The sequence below is a fragment of the Cheilinus undulatus genome, linkage group 14 (assembly GCF_018320785.1).
Source record: "Cheilinus undulatus linkage group 14, ASM1832078v1, whole genome shotgun sequence".
In the NCBI taxonomy this organism is placed as follows: domain Eukaryota; kingdom Metazoa; phylum Chordata; class Actinopteri; order Labriformes; family Labridae; genus Cheilinus; species Cheilinus undulatus.
In genome coordinates, this window is record NC_054878.1 from 25,045,542 (window position 1) to 25,073,123 (window position 27,582).

The 27,582-nt window shown below is 38.1% G+C and overlaps 2 protein-coding genes across 2 annotated transcripts; one reads left to right on the forward strand and one right to left on the reverse strand.

The window, feature by feature from the left end:
• Positions 1 to 11,193: 11,193 nt before the first annotated feature.
• nme6 (NME/NM23 nucleoside diphosphate kinase 6) lies at positions 11,194 to 16,473 on the forward strand. Its single transcript, XM_041804782.1, has 7 exons — positions 11,194 to 11,213; positions 11,322 to 11,419; positions 11,686 to 11,781; positions 13,129 to 13,231; positions 13,493 to 13,532; positions 14,024 to 14,184; positions 15,431 to 16,473. The coding sequence occupies exons 3-7, from the start codon at positions 11,689 to 11,691 to the stop codon at positions 15,580 to 15,582; spliced, it is 549 nt and encodes a 182-aa protein (XP_041660716.1). The 5' UTR covers positions 11,194 to 11,213; positions 11,322 to 11,419; positions 11,686 to 11,688; the 3' UTR covers positions 15,583 to 16,473.
• A 67-nt stretch (positions 16,474 to 16,540) lies between these two features.
• baalcb (BAALC binder of MAP3K1 and KLF4 b) lies at positions 16,541 to 26,363 on the reverse strand. Its single transcript, XM_041804783.1, has 5 exons — positions 26,160 to 26,363; positions 23,611 to 23,807; positions 22,811 to 23,032; positions 19,163 to 19,362; positions 16,541 to 16,709 (listed from the first exon to the last, which is right to left on the reverse strand). Exons 3-5 carry the CDS (start codon positions 22,989 to 22,991, stop codon positions 16,545 to 16,547), a joined length of 546 nt encoding a protein of 181 aa, XP_041660717.1. The 5' UTR covers positions 22,992 to 23,032; positions 23,611 to 23,807; positions 26,160 to 26,363; the 3' UTR covers positions 16,541 to 16,544.
• Positions 26,364 to 27,582: the final 1,219 nt, after the last annotated feature.

Genomic DNA, 27,582 nt, shown 5'->3' on the forward strand with positions numbered 1-27,582 from the left:
TGATTTCTGATGTTAGAAGCAAAATTTTTTGCACAAATAATTTCATAAATTTGGAAAAATATGTTTTAATAAGGAAAGGAAAAGAAAATACTTTAAAATTAATCAAAGGTTTTCATAATAATCTCTTTAATTTAAACCCAAATGTATTAAATATTCAGTAGCTACACAAGGAATAGTATATTAGCACTATGTTTTCCCATGATCAATTTGATTATTCTCAGAATACAATTGGTTAAAAATCTACAAAGTTCTTTCCAGCATTACTTTAATGGGAAGAGTGCCCCAAAATGTGAAATTTTAATAAAAAAAGACAGAGCTGTCCATGCACTTTTCTCATACATGTCTGAAATATGGGGATAGAAAACAGTGGTTCAATGACAGCACAACATGTAAAAGTGATCTGCTTGATCCTGACAGGGATAAAGCAGTCCCATGTTGCTGACTCATTACGTGTGCCGACATTAATGCCGCTCTGCGTCCTTCTCTGGGCACACCAGTTGCCGGCCTGAGGTTGACACAGCTGTTGCAGGGAGAGATGGTCCCGTGTGGTGGAGCAACGGAGCAGAAAGGTCAACGGTCAGCAGCATTTAGGCTAAAAGAGGGAACAGGTGAGGGAGAGGTGAAGTCAGCCTGCTCCTGTGAGAGGATTTAGACGGATGCTTTGAGGTCATTAGATCTGAGGAGTGAGGACTGAAAAAAAACTACTTATTCTAATGATGCAGATTAAGAAGATGACCAATTCCACAGAGAAAACAAAACTGAAAAAATAACTCTTTGGAACAGTGGTTCTCAACTAGTGGGTCACGACCCAAAAATGGGCCGCAGAGCTGTTTTCAGTAAGGAAGCCTTTAGTAGCCACATATCTTTTTTTTTATTTTACTCCAACTGAATAAAGTTTGGTTGTTTTCTCCAAATTGGGAGTTTTTCAATCTCTCTGTCTTCTGATTCTAAGCTGGTTTCCCCATGATAATGTGTTATGTTATCAAAATCTCTATAAAAATAACCAAAATCAACACTTTATCCCTGGAAAAAGTAGAATAAATGTATGCAAATTACAATGTTTCATAATAGAGGAATAGAAGTGGTTCCTAAGGCCAAAGTAGAAGAGAACCACTGCTTTAGACAGCTGAGTAAATTACAGTTTTTCCTGGTGGACATTGCAAATACTTTAAAATATATTCAAACCATAGAGAGACATCAGAAGACTAAAGACCAAAACAACAGGCAGTCACTGTTTATCACATCAAAGTTTCGGTCATAGAGATTTCTTGAAATATGGTGCCCTCATTAGCCCCTGATTTGTCACTTTAAGCCCCAAAAGGTACGATGACAGGAAACAGATCCCCAAATTTTCTCACCAACTAAACAATCAGGACATAAAAGGCCTCAGGGTGTCACACTTTGGCCCTGTTTGATGGCTCTGACTTGATGCGTGTGACAGTAGGGCGTCCTCTGAGTGACCGGGTGACACAGTGTGGGGGATCAAGGTGTAACAAAGTACACAGGAGTCGCCAGAACTTATATTAATTTTATGGGGTAAAATAACATTTCTTTCCAATTCAGATTGTCCCAGAATAAAGATCTGCCTGTTTGAAACAGAAGTATTTTTGTTTACAAAGACATAAAGATAGGGGATGCTTAAAATTTTACAATGAATCAAGCTTTGTGAAAGCCTTTTAGTGCAGTATCATCAAGTCCAGAGAGGCCCAAAATAGGACAGTGGGTTGAAACTACATGTTTGACACTGTGATACTGTATATGAAGTAAATATAAGCAATAAATGCCTCACATAATAATGACGACAAATTTTGAGATGTATAAATAGTTTTTCTTTATCATTATAATTACTGTGTTGATGTCATAGACCATGTAAAAATTGTAAAAAGATGTCGAATAGAGACACTCTGCTCAGGTCTACCCATCTCTGCTGCTTACTTCCTGTTCTGGATAGAGGATATGTTGAATAAAATTGCACTCTATAAAGTGTATTTACTAAAAATTAAACTGTTGTTTTGGTTTCATGGATGAATCTCACAGACTGAAGGAGAAAAGATGTTAAAAGTGGCCCTCCTGGTTCATGCTGCAAGCTTTTCAAAGAGCCTTTTGGGATAACTTGCAGCAAAAATGGTTCACTGGTTTGTGGATGCACCTGGTAAACCAGATTCTGTTGAAATAAGTCCCCAATCAAAAACAAGGAGCTGGAACAAACAACAAAAAAGAAATACAAGTATTCCAATGAATTACTTTGTAAGCTTCACCCCCCCAACACTGTCCATCACAAACAAAACAAAATGAGGTACAAAAACAAAACAGCAGTTTGCAGTAGCAGGACATGCTTCTGTCACTGGTGTCAGGCCATTACCTCCTATCTCCAAAATCCCCACTCTTCAGGGAAGGGAAAAAAGCTGTATTTTTCAATCAGTTTAACACTTAATGGTCATGGTCAGCACCTTTTTGACACTTCTTATTGGTTAACATTTTGTAAAACCCATTGACTGCTGTAAGGGGCAACCAATAGCACTGATTTATGAAAATGAATTAAAATAGTAAAAAATGGAAATAGAAGGTTATGGCCCAGTGCCAGCACTATGCAGGAGTCTTCGCTTTACATTCAGCTTTACCATGGTCACAATAAACATAGCAGGTATGTCACAAATCACATACTTCTGTACCAATAGTTTGAATTCATAAGTGCATGCAGAGTGCTCTCACTGTGAAGAACACAAGAATGCAGAGTAGTATTGCAGCACTCAAAACCATTTCCTACCCAAATGCTGGTACATACTGGTAGTGAAATCTATGTCGGTTAAGGTTTTAAAGTCTTTAACCCTTTAAATCCTAGCCCGTCGCTGACGATGCGCTGTTGAAGCACATTTTGCATGACCATAATTGCATGACTGTTTGTGTTATTGGAAAAATTCAAGCAGTTTCTGAAAGCTGAGAAACTGTGCTTCACAGCCAGCATGTGGTTATTACTGTAATTTCCACTTTTCTTACTAAGATTCTAGCATAAATTTCCCCCGTTTTTTGTGTTTTTTCATTTTAAACTGTTAAAACACTCTTAACATGCAGTAAAATGTGTTTTATCCATGTTAATTATTTTTCCGCCGTCGAGTTATGATTATAAGGGTTTTCTCCGTTTTTTAAACTTATTCGGCCGGGAGCTCCTTGTGTTAGCTGTCTACAGTCTCATCTACAAACCGGAAGTCCCAACATGCAGTAAAATGTCAATAACTGCCATATATTAAAAGTTCTAAGTATTGTGGAAAAATTAGCAAAAGCACGTACTCACAGGACATTTTCTAGGCCTTTTATGGTTAGAATAAGCAAAGAGTCCAGAAACTCAGGTTTTAAAGGGTTAATGATTTGGTGTTAGCATGCTAATGTTAGCATCTGCTAGCTGGCCAGTGTGATACTTAAGACAGTCTGACTGCATTTCGGATGGCCACTCTCACGACACTTCATCTCAGACTCTGGATAACTCAGAATGCAAATACATGCTAAAAGTTTTATAATAACCTCAGACTGAATTTCCGTTTCGAGTTAGGATAAGAATTTGATATCAAAAGTTAAAATTCAAAACTTGTTCTGCAAAACCTGATTACAAAATATTTAAGAAAGCTGAGTAAACAGTCTGCTTACAGGAAAAAAGCTTGTCCTCCATGGAACATTCCAACATAGTTTGTGTAGTTCTGTTGACTGTGTAAGAAAACAGAGCTATATGGCTAACAGATTAACATAGCTAATGGAGCTATAGCTAAGCTTGCAAAGCAGGCATGCAAGCAATGTTGGTACGTTATCTATGTAGCAACGTTAGCTTTAGCTACATTCACTAAAGTTTACATTGCTGAAGCTAGCTACATTGGTTTATGTAGTAGTTTTGATTATGTTGCTAGCATAGCAATGTTAGCTTTTGTGAAAGCTAATAAAACACCATTCATGTAACTACGTCTAAAACAGGTCTATACATGATTTCATTCCAGATTAGACCTCTGACCTTCTTCTCTGTTTTATTATGATAAGTTTCTAAGTCTATATGCAATGTGGTTATGTCATGCCAGACATTGTTTATGATTAATGTAGATTTTTTTATTTTTTAATCTAAAACTGGAAACATTTTGCATCGGCAAATTACTTCCTTCCACTTCCTTTCTGAGGTATACAGTGTCTCAGATAGACAGCCTGTCAGTGGCAGACAGAAATGTATGATCTACAGCCAAATGCCTCTCATGCTACTAGCAGCGATGAGGATACCTGCTTTAAAGTCTTCAGCTTGAAAGTAAAAAAAAAAAAAAAAAAAAAAAAAGTTCATTATCTTTGAGAGAATAAACTTCAAATAAAGCACAGGTTAAATGCCTATAATAGTGGGTTATAATAGCTGTCGAATTTTAGTGATAATTGCCTAATAGCTGTTTGCAGTTTGCTGTTAAAAAGAAGTAGAAGAAGAAATAACAGGCAAAAGGACAACAGTTTGGGAGAGTGTACCGCAACGAAGTGTATTACCATCCAGTATACTCTTAAAAGTGGAACGAACGGGTTGTTTCTGTCATGGAGACTTTGTCTAGGCAGTTGCTATGACAAGACACAGACCATCACATCATTAAAAATAAAGGATTTCTCTGGCTTTGGAAATGTTACAGTTAATGTAATTACTCAATTCAAATGTATAAACAGTTGGTTTAATCTTTTTTTTTTTAAATCAGTCAAGACATTTCAGAGTAATAATTCTATATATTGTTCCTTAAAACACAAGAATAAGGGACACAAGGAGAGATACGACTTCAGTTCATCTGTGTACATGTGTATTGTATGGATGCATCAATATAAAGGTGCATGAAAGCAGCAGAGATCACTTTCAAATATATCACAGCAGATGAACAGGAGTATGTGCTGGTATTTGTGTAGTTCTATCTAAATGTTTTACGGTGTAAAGTAACAGCTCTTAATATAGCTCATACTGGAACAAAATACACTGTTGATCGTACATTTCTGTTACAGTTTCACTACATATACTGTATTTAAGACTCCTCACACACAGAAGTGTGTCATACATCACAGGAAAGTGCTCTGCCTCATGTTGTAGTACATGGAAAATACTTTTACATGATCCTGTCTTAACTGTGGCTCCTGCTGGATGACTGAATGTAGTGGAGCCTGTGGACACCCAGGGGCCTGTGGGGGTCGTCAGTCAGCTGCCCGGCTCCCACCAAAAGGGGACGACAACTGCAGGAGAGTCAGCAGCAGCAGAAACAGCAGCAGCAGATAAAACAGAGATGTGGGGGTTTATTGAGGCACAGAGTGGTTGGATCAGCTGAATCAGACACCCAACTGAGGATGTTTAACAGAAGAGTCAGTGGAGATCAACACTGGTTCGGCCCTTGTTTAAAAAATACATGGCTTTTATCTTCATGATCTCCCAAATATTCTGTCTTCAACACAAATTTTTCCAGCAGAGACACTGGTGGAAAAAAAAAATTGCATCGATGGAGATTATGAATATCTATGGCTGATATGATTTCCTTTAGACAAAATGCTGATGGCTGAGGCTGCAATTATCCCATCTTCCATACAAGTTCACATACCACTGATGCAGCAGTGGAAGAAATTTGGGTTCAGTGTCTAGGCACAAGGACACTTCTCCATGTGACGGAAGAGCTGGGGATTGGACCCCTGACCTTCCAGATGTATGACAATTCTACCACTAAACCACACCTGCCCTTCATGTGAGTCTTACCATACCAAACTTTAGTTCAGTAGCAATCAAGAAGTTCAAGTTGTATTGCATATTGTGCATTTGATCATCAGAAAGTGACCTAGAAAATGGTAAATGATCTTAACGTTTTGCTAGTTATCTGACAACATAAAGCCCACCTGCCCATTCACACTGATGACAAAGGTTGCTATGGAGAATTGGCCATCAGTATTAACTTATCCCATTCAATCGAATCTGTGCCCATTTACACGCCACTAGTGAAGCAGTGGGAGCAAATTGGGGTTAAGTGTCTTGCTCAAGGACACGTCGACATGTGACCACAGGAGCTGTTAAACCCACAATCATCCTATTGCGAGAAGACCAATTCTACCTACCTACCTAAAGTAGAAAAAGAAGCAGACTTCAATATTTTTCAACACACCATAAAATGATGAAGGAGGAGCCTTCAGTGCTGCTTGCAGCCCTGCTTTCTTCTTGTGGCTTTGACTGAGTTTAGATGCTGAAAACATTAAGTCTAACGTATCTGTTTTCAGTCTGGGCTGCCCATTTTCTCCCATTTCTTCTGGTCAACTGCAAACTCCAATGCATCTTAATGAGACAGAAAAGGAGACAAAACTTTTACAGCATTTCTACTACCATAGCTACAGGTTGTGACAAGCCTTAAAGCAAAGTGTTGATGAGTCAGAGCCCTCCTAATGGTGACACATGATTGAGTCAAAGCCAGATTAATAAGTTGTTCATGGCACTATTTTCCTCTCTCTGTTGCAGATGTTCAGACAGCTTTGTGGGCTCAGAGCAAACAATGGGGCTTCTGTTGAAAGCAGTTGGTAAGTGTAGTCATAATCTTTACCACTAACATTTGTCTGACAGTCATTTACATCCATATGAGCAAAGCTTTTCTTAAACATCATTAAATTCATAAGTCCCATTCATCCACTTATTTAGTTGCCTGCTTTCAGCAGTGTGTAACTTTGGTAGCAGGCTGTAGTTCTCTGCTGCTTTACTGCACTGAATCCCCACACTCATAATGAGAATCTTGACCTCTTCATTCAAGCTGTGCACAGAATCTTACACAACACAGAGATGCATCAGTATTCAAGCATAACACAGATTACCCTCAGCATAAATCATGCTTGCCAACCAATAAGTTACATTCTTTATAGCATGGGAGAGACTCTTAGTTGCTTTGCCTGGGCCACCTGCCTATCTCACTCACTTATTAGAAGTCAAAAACTTGTATTCATTATATGAGCACAGTAAGACAGGCGTTCATTATATGAGCACAAGGCCACCATAATCATTTATTTCAGAACAGAGTCAGAGCCCAGTATTTTTTCAGCAAGTTCGCACACCAGCCTTCAGCTTAAAAGAGCCAGTCAGCCTTAATTGGTGCTGTTTGATGAGGAAGAGGATGGTGATGATACAAAATCTAGTTAGATTACTGTACCTTGTCAGTCAACATGGCTCTTTGACTTTAAAAATGTCTTTATCATCTTCTTCTATTTGTCAATAAATGCATGTTGTCTAGCAGAAGTAGAGATAACAGCACTCTGAATATTACAACATCTACTGCGGCAGGACACAAAGCCGACCAAAGCAAATTCCTCGCATTATTACTTTTAGTGAAAAAAGAGAAAACAACAAAGAAAACCCCAAAAATCTTCTTAGATTTAACAGACATTGCTCATTTTCTCTTTTTGTGTCTCTGATGAGCTCTAAGATTCATTTTGGGACCCTTTGGATTGACCTGAGCCCCAGGTTGCAAACCCTGGAACTGATTGACTGCTTACACAATAATGTGTTTGTACCAGTGTTCATAGTCAAAGTAAATGTATAATCAATAAGTCAAAAGGGCCTTAAATGAGGACAATTACATACATTTTCGGCCTTTTTAGTGTTACTTTTGCTTATGTTGCATTTGACTGCAGTTTAAACTTGTGATGGAGTGTTTTCATATTATTGTTTTACTGTTTTTACAGAATAAATGACCTGAATTCTTCTTTTGGGTTTTTATACTTCATCCCTGGAAATGACTCCGTTGAACCCCTCACCCAGCCAACACCTCCCCTCGTCCTCTCCATCCCCCTCATGAGTGGTAACAGCTGTGGTGTCACCCCGAGTCACATGACATGGGCAGGTGGGAGAAACCTATGTGGGACATCCATCCCCCCCTTTCTTCCCTCCTATTCTCTCGCTGAATGTCAAACCTCACATACACAGACATATGCACACACAACCCTGTCTTCTTTAAGGGTGTGGTCCTTTAGGATTGCTGGAATGTGCTCCGTGTTTGTAACTCACACTGTACGTCTGATCTCTCACATTGATGAAATTCCACAGACAGAAATCTCCCTCCATCCAGTCACTGCTTGTAGCTTTGGGAGCTACCAGAGAGCATCTAGTCATTAGTGGTACACCCACAATCTCAACCTTTCTCTTTCTATAAAGATGATCTATGACTTTTGACATTTAAGGATCTTATCTTGTTCATTGGAAGAACTGGCAAAATTTGAGACCAAGATGGCTATAAACCTTAATTTAATTCCCATAAAAATCAGATGAAAGAGCAGAAAAAACAGTGTTGTTTTTCAAGATTCTTAGTTCTTCAATGAAGTCAAATTCTTTGACGCAACAGCCTTATTCCTATTTTAACTTGGAAAAGGCTTTGTTTTGGCTGAAAATATTTTACTCCACGGAAGCCTCGGGGGAAATTTATCAATACATTTTCCATCAAAATCCAGATTTGTTTCAATGCCAAGTATCTTTATAAATAGAATAGATTTAACTTGGTATTTTGTTCCAGCAATGAACTGAGAGGGAGAATGGTAAACTAGAAAAGCACTCTGAGAGCGCAGACCTCAGCCATTAGCTCTATCTCCCAATAGTGAAGGAACCTTTAAAAAATTCCTGGATCCGTCCCCATGTGCCCCCCACCACGGCATTCGCCAATTACTCCCTCCCCGACGGGGTGGACACGCGGTGAGGCAAAGCATTGGCTTCACCACAAGTGGACTGTCATGATGGAAGCATTGCCTGCCGGTGCCAACAGATGCACTGACAGTCTCACCCATGGTCTCACTGGACGACTGTAAGTCATGGCAGAGGGTGAATATTTCTCTATTCCTCCCAGCATTTTGAGTGTTCTTGCTACAATTCGCTGTCTTTCTCTCTGTTACGCTCTGACTCGTCTCCTCGACCGGGCCTGCGTCTTTCAGACTCTATAAACTCCAAAACTTTGAATAGAAACACACCCAAAAATGCTGCTTGGATTGAAGTTACTCATGTCCTCCTAATGTAAAGTGGTAACAGCGCAGACCTCCACCATTAGCCCTATCTCCCAATAGTACAGAATCCATAAAAAATACCTGGATCCAGACGGTGAACCGGATCACTCCCAAAATCGAATCATTTCTTCCTTATTCCATTTCTGACATTTCCTGAAAATTTAATCAAAATCTGTCCAAAACTTTTTGAGTTACGTTGCTAACAAAATAACAAATGAACAAACCCACCTGATCACATAGCCTCCTTGGCAGAAGCAATAAAGTCAGAAGCTATATAAAGAGCAGCTCTTCTGATGGGTGATTAAATAGAGTAAAACAAGACATAAAAGCCATATGAAAGTATAAAATAGAATATAAAGACCACAAAAAGTATGTACAAGGGTAATAGAGATGCACAGATATCTACAATATAGTTTTATACAGTGTGCAGTGGTAACAAAAGCAATACACACTATCTATTGTGTATTAATGTAATGCTTACGATCCGATTTAGACTTGCATTACTGTAATGTTTATTGGCTCTGGAGCTGGATGGAGGTCTGAGTCGTGTGGGGGAGTGGGAAGGCTGGGGCATTGTTCATGAGGCTGACAGCAGAGAAGAATAAACTGTTTCTGAGGTGTGAGGTTTTGGTCCTGATAGACAGCAGCCTCTTGCCTGAGGGGAGAGTCTCAAAGGTCTGTCTCCAGGGTGGGAGATGTCAGCCACAATTTTATCTTTACACCTCAGGGTCCTGGAGGTGAAGAGGTAACGAAGAGGTGGTAGACTTAACCCTCTCTGTAACGGATGAACAAGTTAATTTCTCCTTTCAACATCTCATTCTAGTTACATTATTTCAGGATTTTAGAGCTGAATTTCCCCATGGTAACCATCTTATTTCAGTTGTTTGCGCAAACGTTCAAGAATATTAGTACCACTGTAACCAATGTTGTCATCTTGAGATAACATTTTAAAGGCGAGATCTTGAGGAAAAAAAACTGCTTACTTGTATTCAGAAAGTATTCAGACCCCATTCACTTTCTTCAGTTTTGTCATATTGCAGCCTAATGCTGCAGTAAAAAAAAGCATCAATTTCTCATTAATCTACACTCTGTACCCCACAATGACAAAGTGAAAACAGAATTTTAGAAATGTTTGCAAATGTATTCAAAATAAAGAATGGAAATCATGTCTATGACCAATTTACCACAGGTGGACAGGTCAATCAAAGAGTACAAACATCACAGCAAAGATCCAGAGAAATGGGAAGCATGTGAACCAAGTGTTTTTGTTAAGGGTCTGAACACTAATGTCAATTTTTTAACATTTATTTTATTATACATTTGCATACATTTCTAAAATTCTGTTTTCACCCCATAATGGGGTTCTGAGTGTAGATTAATGAAAATAAAAATGTCTTTTTTCAACTGCCACATCAGGCTGCTATATTATAAAATAGAAAAAAAGTGAAGGGGGTTGGTGAATACTTTCCAAATGTACTGAATGTCATATTTGGCCAGCCATGAAGGGCTGGTTTGCTCCAAAATTGCCAGGGCTAAATTCTCTGCTGCATCTGAATGAAAGTAACACACAAAAAACCCTTCAAATGTAAATGTGCAGATTGTTTTCGAGTAGCATAATTTGCTCTAAACACCTCCAGGGAGAGTGAGGATCCCCAGTCTCTGACACTGCATATTTGGGGGTCACAGGCTGAAAATCTGGGAACTATATTTGTCAGTGTTTTTTTTAAATCAGTTTTTATATCCATCTTAAAACTATATAAACTTTGAGACTGTTTCACAGGGAGAAACTCCAGGAGATAAATTCATGGGAAAAAATACGGTGAGGGTTTTGGGTGGAAAATGAAGGCATTTCCTTACTTTAAAATGGCAGAGAATGACACCACAATCACTATTTATCAAGTTAATGATATGTTAAAGCACACTATCGGAATTTACTTATAGAGCCACAAGAATGTCTGAGACTGTCACTGTAAACATAGAGTAAATTAGCACAACATAAACAGCTTCATTCATTCACAGCTTAATTTTAGCTGAAATGAATTCTAGTAATAATCTGTTCACTATGGTGAAAATTGTATTAACAAATGTTTTTCTGCTGTGACAATTAGCATATTAACTTTACATCTATAAAGCTTTTCTCTGTGTTTTTAAAGTTGTGTAGGAACACAATGCGCTGCTTTAGTTTCTGGGGACACTATTTAGGAACGGACCGAGTGGTACGAGAAGTCATTCAGCAAATATTTGCACATAACGTGAAAATTATGTCCAATATTTATCATACAGCTATTTACATCCATTTACTTTAACGTGCACTCTCATACAAGGTTTAATGACGTAATGTCACCGTGACGTATGTGTGTTTTCGGCATGGCGTCGCTGTCCTAAGAATTGACCAGTATTTCGGAAACAATTTAAAGCAAAGGTCTGTATATTAAAAAAATAACCCTAAAGTAAATGTTTCTGTGCCTTACATTGTTTATCTTTCTTAGGGTCAAGCAGTAGCAGCGATGTTTTCGGGTTGTTAACGATCCTCTATTTAACATAAAGTGCCATGAAAAACTAGCTAGCGACACCTTTGTCCTCGTTAGTTAGCATTAATTTCCATAGCTGGATGTACTTTTAGAATTAAGCAAGTATGTTTTATCTAGTTTGTTATTCTGTGATGTGAGATTTGTGTCTTTCCTTTAGGAAATGTTGCTCACAGCTCGCCGTCTGTCCAAAGTGCTGCAGCTCACCCTGGCGGTCATTAAACCAGATGCTGTCGCTAATCCTATCATGTTGGAGGTGAGATCATGGCAGTCCACCTCTGTCAGAGTCGTATTCATCCTTCATCTTAAACACACAGAACAACCCAGACTATATTATTCTGATATGTAGTCTGAGCCACACTGCTGAACTTCTCATTAACAGAAATATAATCAACTAATCACATGGCAGAAACCAGTGCAGAATAAAGGTGATTCAAGTAGTGCTGCACTATTGATCTGCAATATCAGGCTGTGCGATTACATCGTTGCAAAAAAGGCTGCTTTTTCTATGAAGTAATGCTTGAAAGGTCTACAAAAAAGCCTGCACAAAGGATTTCAAGTTTACAATAGTGCCACTATTGCAGTTTGAATGAGTGACTTTATTTTAAAAAGGGAAAGACCTTTTTTGAGGGGAAAATATGAAGTTATTTGGAAAGCAGTAGTGTAAAAACTCCAGGTTTTGCATTTTTATGCTGCTTAATATTTGTATGTTTAGAGTTGGAAATAAACACGTATAAACTATCATTATTATGTAATTTTCCTTGATAATTAAGCATTTAGACTCATGATACCATTCATGTATTGCAGGGGTCAACAACTACATTTGTACAAGGGCCAGTTTTTCCCTAAACAGGCCCTCTTGGGGCCAAACTTACACATAAACTAAAGAACTTTTTAAAATGGTTTAATAAACATTTTTGTCTAGATATTTTTTATCTTTCCAATATTTGTAATTTTTAGGCTCTATCAGTGAGATCAGTCCGATCAGCCACAGGGGGGCGACTGATATTTTAGCTTAATATTTGTATGGCTGTCATGCTGTCTGTTAACTGGTTTGATGCTGATGTACTGTGAAGTGATGCGTGAAAAACCCCAGCAGGAAAATTGCACTCCCAAAACACCTGAAGCCAAAAGTTTCCACAAAAAGTGTCATTTTGTATCAAGAATGGCCTGATAAATAACATGAACTGTAAATGCTAACAGGTGGATTTCTGAAAAATGGATGAATCATACAGTAATTCCTGATGGAACGGTTTCCCAGATAGAACAACACTTAAACACAACACATACAGGGGTTGTCACAGTATGATATATTAATCGCAACGGCTAATTGCAATAGTGTACACATTATTACCAAATCATGTGGCACTAGTTTAAGTGACTTTAGAGACCTTGGCTGTTGGTGGTTATACTTAGAGGAACTCCTATATGAGCGTAAGTTACTGTTATGTCTGATCAAACAATCCAGTTAAGAGAACTTGATGTGGCGTTCAGTTCTGCAGCTGGGGTGGGTACTGCCTCCTGCATTCCTGCCTCTTTTGTTTATTGGTTATAATTATTTACAGTCATAAAAAGCTAGATGCAATATTTGTTTCTCTGTCAGGCTCTTCACCAGAGAATCCTGGACGACAACTTTTTGATTGTTCGATGCAGAGAAATTGTGTGGAGGAGACAAGACTCTGAGAGATTCTATGCTGAACACTCAGGTGAAGAAAGTAAAAATCTCTATTTTTGTGATCCTGACTAGCCGAACAAGTGAGTCAGCTGCCCATTTTAAATGAGCCAATCCTGCTTGTGTTATGTAATCAGTCTTTGAAAAGGAAAACAGACTGTTGAGGTCAGAAAGATGCAGTATTTCTCATTGGATCATTCATTCTTCTTTAGTTGCTGGGGAGTAGAGTATTTTAATCAATCAGGAATATATATAAAAGTGGTCATTTTGATCTTATCTTTTGTTTGGATTATAGGTCGATTCTTCTACCAAAGACTTGTTGAATTCATGTCAAGGTAAGCTGCAGACGAGGGTGTGAAATGAAGGAATTGTCCTTTGATGGATTTGGTTCTTTGGTTAGTATTTGCAAGGATATAACAAATCAACTTCACCATTAACCTGCCTGGATTGACCCAAAAAGACATGCCTCATTACATAGTGCTCAAATTTCCTGGCAATCATGTTATCAAAGTTTGCTTTCAGGTCCATCAAGAGAGAGCCTGAAATTATCAGTAGCCCTCTAAATGCAGCAACAGTATTGACAGTGAAGCCTGCTCAACAATAGCTGAGCTGCAGCTCCATTCTGCCGCTGAAGATTACAAAGAGTGCTATTGTTATAGGTGTTGATTTCATCTCCTTACAACTGTGAATCAGCAGTTGCCACGACAACCTTTGTGTGGATGTTCTAAGTGTTTGAAAGGATCCAATTTGAAAACATATCTGTAACAGCCACACACACAAGCTTACCAGGTTTATCCCTGTTGAAGTTGTTGAATTTCTCCCACAGTGGTCCCATGAGAGCGTATGTTTTAGCCAAAGAGGATGCCATACGTAACTGGAGGGAGCTGATGGGACCGACCAAAGTGTTCAGAGCCAGATATACCTCGCCTGCCTCCATCAGAGCTCAGTTTGGACTCACAGACACAAGAAACACCACTCATGGTTCAGGTAGAAAGTGTGGTCAATGTCTACTTTTACTCATCTAAAAGGTTAACATCTAAACGAAAAACATCTACGTGCATTATCACTGAGGCTGTGCAGTCATAAATCAAAAAAATGCAAATGACAGTACATTTAAACCTCATTTGAGAAGTTGAATAGACTGAATTTTAAAGCTGACACTGAGCTGACATCAGAGCCTTATGTTGGAAGAAAGTCATGGGGCAGATGTTAAACCCTGACATTTTAAGGCCCTCCAAACCTGATATTAACCTTGCAAAGCAAATGGACTGGCCAGATTCCATGTCTGTCATCAGGCAGGTCTGTCCTATACAGCTTCAATCTTAAATGCTTTACCAGTCAACACAACCGCACCAATGAGCATCATTTAAGGAGAATGAGGAGCTAGCTACGGCCGTGGTTTAGTTAAAGCCTGAAATTGCAAGCCTGTTAACAGCTGATTAAGAGTGGATGTAGCTAAAGCAGTAGTTTTATCAGAAGTGGGCATTTCTTTATAAGAAGTGGAACGAAGAACTGCACTGACAGCTTTTCCTGGTGGAAAAGTTGTTTTTTCTCTTCTCCTGACTGGCTTCAGCAAGAGTTTAGTTTACCAGTTGGCTCTACAGAAAGCAGAGAATCTCATATTGACATGTAAATGACTGTCAAGCTTGCGCTGTGTAGTTTACTCCTTGATAGCATTGCACGCCTACTATGTTGGATGTTTTGTTGATCTGATTGGCTTGTATTAAATCCAGTCACCCTCCACAGTCCATCTGACTTTAGGCCAGATTTGCTGACCCCCATCCCACATAAAAACCAGATGTTGGGCTTATGTCAAAACTTTACATAAGGAGGATCCCAAAACATGATGTGAGGAAAGTCAAAACCTTAAGTTGCAGTGATGTCAAGACTAGGCGTTTTGATGATTTAAAATCTTGTATTGCATTAAGAAAAAAATTGAAGAGAATAACTAAAACTACTTTCAAATGGCCAGTCTTCACTTTAGTGCATTGCAAAATTTTCTATAATTTATCTCGTCATTCTGTATTAACCTCCTGTGGACTGCTCTAAAAGGAAAAAGGGTCATGTTAAGGGTGTAGTAAAGAAAGAACAAAAGGGAACATTATGAAATAATTGCAAATTTAGGATCCCTGTAGGTCTTTCGTTCAGTTCAGCCAGACTTATTGGAGTTTGATCAGAGTACTGACAAAGTAAATGTTTGAAATGTTCATATTCTAATCTTCCTTCTCTGCAGATTCTGTCGAGTCAGCACACAGGGAAATCCATTTCTTCTTCCCAGACTTCTGCATTGAAGAGTGGATGAAGAGAGAAGAGCCATTGTTTAGATCAGGACAAATCTGTTACAACCACGAAAAACAAATTCACACACTTTCAGAGCAAAGCTGACCCCAGAACTGCTGTTACACTGCTGAAGCACTGCTTAGAGACTCTGCAGTCATTCAGTGATTGGTCATACAAAGTGCAAGGTGTCAGAGAAGATGAGACATGATTCAAAATGTGCAAGAGTCCTGAAAAAATGCATGTGTAGTGTGTGTTTTTTTTTTTTTTGTTTGCTTTTGGTGTTTGTCAAAGTGCCAACATGTCTATCTCAAATTTTTGTCTGTAAACCTTTTTTACATGTGTAGAATTAGAACTTTTTTAAAGTACAATTAAGCACTGAAAGTATTTTGGTTGAATTTATTGTCATTATAAAACACAAATGCCAGATAAGAAAATGTTACACAGTTTTGTACAAAACAACACAATGAACAGACATTTTTCTCTCACTTTATCATCTCAAACTGTTTTCCAGGCATCACTGTAAAAAGTGCAATCTTCACAATCTGTTTCCTGAGCCATACGCGTTGCAGCACAGCATGTGATGTGCAGCAGTTTTAACAATTATGAAATTAAATCTATTATGAGATGTTTAAATGTTAAAATGTACTTTAAACATATCTCTAGGTTTAAATGCCTCACATAGGGGTTTTAAATATGCCAAATATTTTTTTCATTGATTTAAACCATTCTGCTGTGCTCTACCCTGAATTATTTTTGGTCTGATAATCTATGTAAAATGTTGTTATTTACGTTTTCTCTTAGACAGTTTGACATTTCGGTGTCTTCAATGTGTCAAAGTCTGGCAAAAAATTGTAACAGGCACTATAGAAATACATTTTACATTAATATACAATATATTGTAGTTTAGCTTTGTTGTTTTTGTTTTTGTTTTTTTTTTCAAAAAGGAGCCAAGACAATCACAACAAATCGGAGCTGTCCTTTTAGCAGCCATCCAACCTAATTAAACCTTATAAAGTTTCACAGTTCTGTTCTCTTTTTTCTTTGGCTTCTATCAGTCCCTTCTGCCCTCAGGTGTTCTGTGTGGCCACCTGTTTGAGGGCCTCCACAGGTTTCATGACCTCGTAGGTGGTGAGGGATTTCTTCACCTTCCCATTCTTGTCCACCTGATGGATGCTCTGTGTCACTGTGATGGTCACCTGCTTGGTTGACATGCGATTGTCCTGCCATTTTGTCTGAGAATAAGGAAGAATGAAAGATGGGGCATTTAAACGTGACATACCGTACCCCTTGTCCACTTTTAACACGGTCATTAAAATAAACATCTGTGCTGTGCTTTGGTAAAAATACAAAATGTATGAAACAGAGGAGGTTCTAGACCCGTAAAAAACCAGCTATAAACAGCCTGTCTCAGAATTCTTGATTTCGGTGTGTGTCTCTTTGGACACTAAAAGTCTGTCTCTCTCCTCTGCATGGTGAGCTGACATGAGTACAGAACTGTGCTTCTCGAGGTGGAGCTACCAGGTGAAGGGCAGCCATTATTTTAATGATGTCAAAATTAGTACAGTTTATGAATAGACTGTCAGATTTCATGTTTTCAGTCATAGGTGGACTACAAGCAAAAGAATTTTTGTCTTATTTCAAATTTTTGTGGGTCAGTAGATTCTCAAAATACCCAAACATAAAATACTATAACAATGTTCTTTCATGATATGTCCCTTTAAAGCCAAACAAAAACAAACGTAGCATCATTTCCAAAGTGAAGCAAATGCTTAAGTGCAGAAAGAGGACTGCTTGTATGGAAATTAATGTAAAAAACACAATACCTCATGATTTATGACCTCAGTGAACAATTTCTATAGGAGTTTATGGGCTCATTGTTAGTTTCAAATCTTGGACACATGATAAGGTTTACAGTGCCTATAAATGGTATTTACTGGATGTTTTATCCTTTTTCTCAATTTTATAAATCAGCCCTTTTCAGCCACAAATTCTCTATTGGATTGAGGTCTGGCCTTTGATTCACCACTCCACAACATTCACCTTGCTGTGTTTAAACTGTTTGTGTGTAGCTTTTGCTGTATGCTTCAGGCCATTGTCTTGCTGGAAAATAAAATGTCTCCCATGCCTTAGTTCTCTTGCTGACTGTATAGGATAGTCCTTCAGGATTTTCCTATATTTTGCCACATTTTACCCTTTACCTTAACAAGCCTACCAGGGCTGGCTGCTGAGAAGCATCCCCACAGCATGATACTGCCACTACCATGCTTTACAATAAGGATGGTGTGTTTGTGGTGATGTGCAGTGTTTGGTGTCCGCCAAACATAGCGTCTTGTCTGATGGCCAAAAAGCACCATTTTGGTCTCATCAAACCAAAACTAACTCCAACTTGACCATGGAGTCTCGCACATGCCTTTTGGTAAACTCTAGTTGAGATTTAATGAGTTTTCTTCCACAGTGGCTTTCTCTTTGCCACTCTCCTATAAAGCTTTGACTGATGAAGAACCCCGGCAACATAATGGATTACATTATGTTGGCTACGCCCACTTCTTAACAGAGTTTCTGTACATTTAAAAATAATCTAATTTCAGACTTTTTAATGCCTGAACTTAGAAAAATACTGTAATACCACCTTTGTTTGACAATTGGTCAAACATGAAAGGTGTGCCAGATTTGATGGGCACTTAATGCCTCTATTCTATTAATATACTGTATAATAATATTAATCATAACACATTTTAGCTGTTTTGCTAATTCTAAACAGTTAATTATCAAAAAGAAGAATTAGCTTTTTTGTCAGGGAGGGGCAGTCAAAATATGGCTACACTTTCTAGCAGGTAATGTGGCAGGTCAGAGGTTAGAGAACTGGACTAGTAATTTCATAAGAGTACAAGACTCATTTAATCACAGGACTAATAAGGGGGTCCTCCCCAGGACATTTGGAGCGTCCAGCACTCAATGAAAAAATCAAGGGACGATGACGGCTCATAGACACAGACAGGCTATGTGCAGGTAGCACAGCTGTAAATGCCATTAACTGTAACATGAAAAAACATATGCACAGAAGAATGATTGAACTTGAATAAATTTAGCCTCAAATAAAAAGACTGCATAAAGAAATGTCTTAGTCAAAGTGCCTTCTCAAATTTAAGACCTCTGGAAAAAGTAAGGCTTTCGAATACTTTTTATGGTCTTAAGTTTCCATAAAATGTTAGAGTTAAGTCTTTTCGAGGATCTGCTGGAACCATGTCTTTAAGTCTCTGCTGTAAAAGTGTTTAGTTTGCTGACTGAGGCAACAGAAGTGGGGTCATTACATCAATTCTTTTCCTTCTAACTATACATTTAAGTCCAGTAAAACATACAAAATCCTTATATTCTTCTGTTTTTTGGTTTTGGTCTTGTTTGACAGTCATAAAGTTATTACATTTTAAAAAATGATGGAGGGTGATGACTTGAATAAAACAAAGTGACAAAAAGGATAATTTAGATATCAACAATCTACCATTTAGTCATTAAAATAATAGCTTTTGCCTTCATTGTGAAATAAAAGCAAGACAGAATTTGACAGCTGTGGTCAAAGATGCCTCAAACCACAGTCAGAAAATCGAAATACTTAAGTATTAAGTAAACGAAAGATGAGTTAATAATCGAAGTTGAGTCCTACAGTTTAGAAATTTCAACGTCTTACAATCTCCTCAGTGTGAAGGACACTTCTGCGCTGAACTGTGGTGCCAGCTGATGGCGTGGTCACCTCCTTGGGGGGCGAGCCCAGTATGGCCGGGGGACTGCTTGGCTTCACATCATTCAGACTGGCTTGAGACACAGCCGAACACACCTTCAGGTACGCCTGAGCGGGCAGAGGAAGGCTGTCCTCGAAGAAATCTGGAACTAGAAAAAAACAGACACCTAAACTTCAAAATAAAAGACTTCACAATCACAGATAGGAGAGAAAATCCTCAATATGGTTCTTTCAGTTTTGAGCTGGCTACAAAGACACATGAAAGCAGCAGGTTCTATTCTCACTGGATGTCATCCTCTAAACCCAGTGAGGGTCTTGTACGGATCATGGACTTGAAATACAGAGGACCCACAGTGACCCGACAGGCTCCCAGCAGACCAAACCAGCAGATAGTGCATTGGTGTGTTATTCATCTTTCTAGTCACAGCCAACAGCGATGTGGGATGCCTGTAATAGCTAACATTTCAATGGATGATGGAGCATTGTCAGAAATTAAATGTTTTAAACGGAATAGGAAAGGAGCAGACATTGTTTTACATTCAGGTACAAGGAAACAGCTTCACACCATAATTTTCGTGCATGTCTTGATGTGTTATTTTCCAGCTGTAATCACTATACAAATGGTATTTTAGGGGTCATTTGGGAGGTTATCCATACATAATAAAAAATCACTGCAATGCTAAAATGACATTTTTTGGCATATGATGAATAATACCAGCTGATAGATTCTTACAGGATCTATGGAACAAACAAATCAGGAGTTTTTATGAATCTGACTCCTGCATTTGTATGGTATGTCTAATACTTCTTTTTAAAAGCTAAGAGCCAAGCCAGGTACATTAGGTATATCAGAACTAGCCATGACTATTTTTCCTTTAAAGCCAACAGTTAACAGTATACCTTACTTTTTCCATTTTCATGGAGAAATTTCCTATATGGAGGAAGAAAAGCTGTACTGTGTGGACTTCCTGGTAATGCTACAAGCAATCCCAGAATACTTTGTGAGTAGTGCCAGCATGAACCAGGAAGGCCACATTTAAAAGCTTTTTCCCTCATTGTGAGAAATTCATCCATGAAAAAAAACAGTGGTTAACTGTTTAGTAAAAAAACATAAGAGCAGTTTTTACTGAGAAGATTCCATTATTCGAAACAAAGTAAAGAATGAACATGTTATGTGTTTGAAAACAGAAACATATTTGCATATGCAATGAGCTTTAATTCATCACTATGGTTTCACTGAGTTTTTTTCTTTTAAATAAACATTCAAAGGTACATCTCAGTCCTGAAAACACACTTATTAGTATGTTAATTATAAACCGTACAGTATAAATGTGGGTTATTTGTATATCAAACAGCATTAGTCACAGGTCAGAGTCTGCAGATAGCTTGCAGGGGCATTTCCACCACAGCTGATAATGTGAGCGCAAAGAGGATCAGTAGGCAGTGATAAACAATAAAACCACTTTAAATATCACTCTGATGCTGCAAAATAAGTGAGGGTTAAGTGAACAGGATGTTAGCATTTTAAACACATTGATTTGGTACTATCATTTATTGTTTCCTGGCAGCTGATTGATTTCTGCGTCCTGCTTTATCTCCACAAAGTTGAAGCTTCACTGGATTTGTCCTCACAATCACATCAAGGCTCCTTTCCTCAGCCAGCCTGCTCCTGCAGCAGTATCTGTTGCCATGAGAGATGAGTGCTGTGTGAGGACTTTTGATGTGGCTTTGATCTGATTAAAACCATTTATAGATTCATGCCCTTGTGGCTTTAAAGAAAACACACACAGTTGAACACAAAAGATGAATTAGGAAGTAGCAGCTAAATTACAGCCTGTAAATCTGTCTGTTGTGACTGTACACTGAAGAAGAAAGATTATAACAGTGTCCTTAAATCACACAGCAACAGGGCCCTCTATACAAATTTTCAACTTTATTTCAGAGGGAAATAAAGAGATTTTTTTTTCTTTATATTAAACATGCAAAGTCTCTTCAGATATTAATTACTGTGATACATTTCTAAGATTTTGTCCTGCAGGGGAAAGCCCACACAGAAACGGCATGTGTCATGCACTTCCTATTGATTTAGCAGTATGAAAAATGACCACTCATTGCTACTCCACTTCTATGACTGACTGAATGATTTCGGTTCTGTGTAAAAAAAACACTCAGGAAATTACAACCCATAATGTATTCGTGATTCAGCAATCAGAAGAAATGGGTGAACTTTTACTGAGACCTGTAAATGTAACTAAAACAGGCATTTAAACTTGGTATATAACACAAACGGTCCACATTAGGGGTAGCAAGAGACAACAAACTAAGCTTTAACCCATTCAGGGGCAAGGAACCATAAATGATCACTTTGGTCAGCCTCCTTCTTGGCCTCTTGACTTAGAACTACTGTGATACAGTAGAACTACAATGATTTTTCTCAACTAATCAGTGGAGATCAGTCAACATTATAGAAAGTAACATCACAACATTCAACCAATCGGTGATGGCCCAGAATGTTTCAAACTTCCTGTTTCCTCCAGAACTAGCAAAATGCAGTTTTACATCTTTTGGTATGACACAAATGGCTCTAAAATTGTAATTAGCCTGGATAAGTTAATGAAACTCACACATTATAAAAGTGAATAGTAGGGTTAAATGTCATGATATGTTTGGTTTGTATAGGATTTCTAGCAATTATTGAAATTTTAGCATGAAAAATGGAGGAACTGTATTTGGACATATGCCTGTTTACAGGTGTAAAATGTCTATATTAAAACATATGGCCAACTCATCTAGCAAGCCATACTATGGGTATTTTCTTGACATGTATCTTATTATAATGGAGGTTTACTCCATAGCGTGGTAAGATATTGCCACAAGGTTTAAAAAAATTAGAGTGATCCAGTGGTAAATTGTACTAATTTATAGAAATTTTCAAGGTATAACTAGTAAAATAGGTATGATTCAGAGACAGCTTTATTGCCCTTAAGTGGTTTGCATCAGTTGTTTTAATTTTTACTCTGGTGTCCTGTTGGAATTATAAGCTAGATCTGGTCCCACCATGAACAGTATTCTAAAGCTAGTCATGTCTTGCCTCTAAAAGAGGTCCAAATCTAAAGGCAACCATGTCTTGTAAAATTAACATTTTGTATTTAAATAATATTTAATGAGTAAGTGAATAGCCACTGGAATCTAAATGTGTTTATTTTCCATTATTAGCATAGAGTAGCTTAGTGTAGATAGAAAGATAGATTAAAGAATGGATGGATGAATTGACCTTAATTTTTACCATGGTAATGAAAAATATGTATGTGGCAAAAGTAAATAAGTATTGACATGTCCACCAATAATATTCTAGGGCTTCAATCTTGAATTTCTACGTATTTCAATCAGTGCCCCATAAAGTTTAAACATTTCAAATAAGATTAGAATTTCCAACAAACTCCATGTGATTTATAAATGTACAATCCCTTCAGGTAAGTGATTCATTCATCTGCCCACTAAAAAGGTAAGGATTTTAAACATACTCTAAGTGATAACTGTACAATCCACTCAGAGCCTCATTCATCTGTCCACTCATCCATTGTTGCATTTTCTTACCTGGGCTGATGGTTTTCTCAGAACTGAAACCAGCCTCCGAACCCTCAGATGGGATGCTCTGGATGGATGACAGCGGGATGTCTGTGTCTGTGCTGGTCAGCCATGTGGACTCGGTCTCTTTGGTCCAGCTCTCCAGGTATCGAGGCTCCAGAGCGTCTGTCCTGCTTCCTCCACAGCCCATCGCTCTGCCTCTGGACACCTTCAATCTCCTGCTGGACCTCTCTTCACATAAAAATCCATGGCTAAATTAAATATCAAACAACTGCACAATGAATCAATCAGAGGCTAACAACAAAATGATAATCCATTTTTTCAATTAATCTTGTTTTATACCTGCAACCCTTAAGATCCCCAACAAAAGTAATGCAATGCTGACATACTGCCTCACTTGTAACCTTATTTACACATAAATCCTTTTTTAAAATAAAGAAAATTTGAAAGGAACACAGCTGATTGAATCATGCTGAATCTATGTTTTCAGCCTTTTTTATGGATTAAAACGATCTCACTGGACTTGATAGAATTTGCTGTTATGTTCAGAAAATGTCCAAAAAATTGTCCAGCACATTATCCATAGGGGTATCTAATGATCCTCTATTCATTTGTTGTGTTTGGCTTGCCAATGGAAATGAACAAACAGTACTGTGACCTCAACTTGGGCTGTAGAAAATTGGGATCAGTTATTTTGAGAATTTCTGGCCTTTTTTATATCAAATATAAACAAATAATTGAAGCGTTTATGAGCTAAAGCCATAAAATAATAAACACTTGTCTCTCATAACACCAGCATAAACACTTACAGCACAGCACACAGCTGCAGGAGAAGCTGAGTGTCCTCATAAGATCAAATCTCTTCTGTCCTTCAGTTCATCAGTCTGTCTTTGTCGGTCTCAGTCTTATTTACATATCTCCATGAAAACCTGATGGCAGCATCTTATGTTGGGCATGCAGACCATGTGACAAGGGAGCAGATTGATCATCCAAATAAGGGACTCACCTGAGTGAAAAGAAGTAAAGAAATATGTCATTTTTTTTCTTTTGTTGAGACAATTACTTTTACAGACCCTTTGTTCACCACAATAAATGCCTCTCTCTAAGTAATGTGGTATAGAGCCTAATATTTCTGGAGCGTTTTGTATTGATGTTACAGGTTATTTTATCAGCCTTCATGTCCATAAGCCCAGATATTTTCCAGTGGGGGTCCAGGCCCCCCTGGAGGGCCGCCATTAGGTGTTGAGAGGTTTGCAGAAAGTTGGGAGAAGGTGTGGAGCAAAATGTGACATTTTTTTTTAAATGACTTTAAAGATATGAGAAATAATTAAATATGGAAAAAGCATGTGTTATTCTGAAAGAAAATCTGTAATTTAAAGAAATTAACACACCATTCTAGCCCTTGAGAATCGAGCAGCTGCCACGAGTGTCACTTACGTATCAGATAGCTGTTATACAACTGAAAGTAGCTACAGAATACAAATATACAAAACACGTTTTTTAAATGACGATTTCATTTATTAGGAGAAAAACAACATCCAAACCTATCTGACCCTGTGTGAAAAACTAATTGCCTCTTAAATCTAATTACTGGTTGTGCCACCTTTGGCAGCAACAACTGAAAGCAAGCATTTGTAATAACTGGCAAGGAGTCTTTCACATCACTGTGGAGGAATTTTGGCCCACTCCTCTTTGCAGAATTGTTTTTAATTCAACCACATTGGAGGGTTTTCAAGCATGAACAGTCTGTTTAAGGTCACACCACAGTCCCAACTTTGACTGGACCACTCCTAAACCTTCATTTTTTTTTAAAGTCATTCAGAGGTGGACTTAAAGGTGTGTTTTGGATGATTGTCCTGCTACACAATTCACGGATGGCCAGACATTTTCCTTCAGGATTTTCTGGTATGGAGCAGAATTAATGGTTTACAGCAAGAAATCTAGGTCCTGAAGCAGCAAAGCAGCCCCAGGCCGTCATTACACCATCACCATGTTTGACTGTTGATATGATGCCCTTTTTATGAAACACTGTGTTAGTTCTACACCAGATGTTATGAGATGCACATCAAGATGTTTTTGTCAAATGTGAGGCGAGCCTTTGTGTTCTTTTTGGTCAACAGTGGCTTTGGCCTTGGAACTCTCCCATGGATGCAATTTTGGCCCAGTCTATTTCTTATTGATGGATCATGAACACTGAGCTTAACTTAATCAGGTGAGGCCTGCAGCTCTTTAGATGTTGTTCTGGGATCTTTTGTGACCTCCTGGAGTAATTCTGGTAGGCTAACCACTCCTGGGAAGGTTCACCACTATTCCAATATTTCTCCATTTGTGGATAATGGCTCTCACTATGGTTTGATGGAGTCCCAAAGCCCGAGAAACCACTTTCTAACCCTCTCCCGACTGATACATGTCAGTGAGTTTGTTTCTCATCTGTTCTTGAATTTCTTTAGATGTGTTACTTTTTGAGATATTCTAGTCTACATCACCTTGCAGTGATCAGGCCTGGGTGTGGTCAGTTAAAACTGAACTCAGCTTTCCAAAAAATGTAGTTTATCACAGTTAACTCATGATTTAACAAGGGTTATCTTTATCCAACATTAAAACGTGTTTAATAACCTGAAACATTTTAGTGTGACAAATATGAAAATAGCAATAATAATAAGAGGAAACCAGGAAGGAGAAGAAAATACTGTATGTACCTCCTCTTAAAAGTGAAAAATTACAAAATAGAGTAGAAATAAAGATATTTAAAGATACTGAATTAAATAAATAAAGACGATAAATTATTAATAAAAATGAGGGAATGTATAAAGAAGTGTTATGTATATTTGTTTTACTAAATTTTGCGAGACGGGGGTCCCTAACTGAGGCTATTTTAGGCTATATGAGGGTCCCACGCATTACATACCTATCAATTGTATGGCATGTTTTTTTTATTGATGAAAACAGTAATTCCTGTTATAATAGTTTTTGCGCCTCGCTTAATCGAGGTTCCTAAAAAGGAGAACCCCCATTAAAGTCTTCATTTTACAGATACACTGTCAATAATACACACAGGCCCACTATTAATCAAAACAGACTATCCCCTGCTTCATATTTATTGCCATTCAGCCCAAAATACACAGTTACAGTTATATCTTTAGGGTAGGCCACAAACGATGCTAACTGCGCAATATACACACACTTAAAGGTTATAGCTCCCTAACCGCTGTCATCGCTACAGGCCAGGATGAAAATAAAGATTTTAAGTACATTTATCAAAATACAAGCAGTGTAAGATAAATGGCAAACATGCTATCGATGCTAATGAAATGAAATGAATGAGACACCACAGAACAAATGAAGATGAAAGGCTCACAGGTGATGGAGAGTCCGTGTTTTGGTGTCTCCCCGGTGCTCCTCCGTGTCGTCTGCTATCTGACAGACCTGTAACATGCTGTCAATACTGAAACTCCCCCGATCCGTGACAGGCTGAGCGTCCTTCCGCTCCTTCATCCATCCTCATCCCTCCACATACAGCCGCCTTCATACAGCTTCTTCTCTGTAAGACAAGGACCTGTCGGTGCCTGTATGTGGATACAAAGGATTTACTGACGTTTTTACCACGGAATTACAAAAACAACACAACTGAGCATTACGTTGAACCCATCCTTATAAACAGTGATAAACCCCCATTTTCTATATCGTTCACAAGCATTAAAAATAATGCAAAATAAAACAGATATAAAGTTACAAAAAGAAGCAGAATCCGCTTGAATACTCATTTTTGTTGTTTTACGAGATCGTCTGAAAATACAAACCTTACACCATTAATATTCTGCCCACAAGGGGGCAGTCACAGCTCAGTCCTGCACAGAGGGACTGGACAAGTGTGGTCCTCACTATGTAGACTACTTCCTGTATATTCGTAGCATTGGTTTATATAGTACAGTCAAAAAGCTAACATTTATTTATTTATTTATATTAGATTGGTTGGGATTTTTAAATCCTTGCAAACTCCACTACTACAAAACCCCATGACAAGTATAGAATGTCTACTTTATGTATTACACCCTGACTGATCACTAAAAGTTATACCTGTCCACAGGCCTGGCCACGGCTGTGTGGGGCCCCTGGAAACCCAGTGAATGGGCCCTCCCCAACTGTGATTCACTGATAGTATTAATGCATGTGTGTTGGATCAGGGGCATTGGTACTAGCCTCTTGGCTAGCAGTCACTTTATTTCGGAGCTAAAAAGTGTGTTAAACTATTAGTGGGTTTTGATGTCAAAATTGTTAATCTGTGCCACATTTTAACCCACTTTAACTACTTTTTCCACTTTTCATCAATTTAGTGCAGTCTTGCCCATTTTTTTGCCACTTTAGGCCAAGTGTTTGCCTCTTTAACCCATTTATGCCACCTTTTCCATCTTAGTTTACCTAATTTTCCATCCATATCTGCCACTCTTAACCCATTTTTGCCACTTTCCACCTATTGTTGCCTCTGGTGACTAATTTTTGCCACTGTTCACTCATTTTCTTCACTTATTAATTTTAAGTGAATGTTACTATTATGCCAATTTTTGCCAATGTGAACACATTTTTGCCATTTGAAACTCCTTTCTACCATTTTTTCTGCTGGTTTTTCCACCATTAACCCATTTTGCAAAGTTACACACAATTTTGCTACATTAACCCATATCTGCTACTATTTAAATCCCATTTCACCACTTTTTCTGCCTATTTTTGCCTTAAAAAAACATTTTGATTCTGTTGGAAGCAAAGAGGTTTTCATTTTTTAG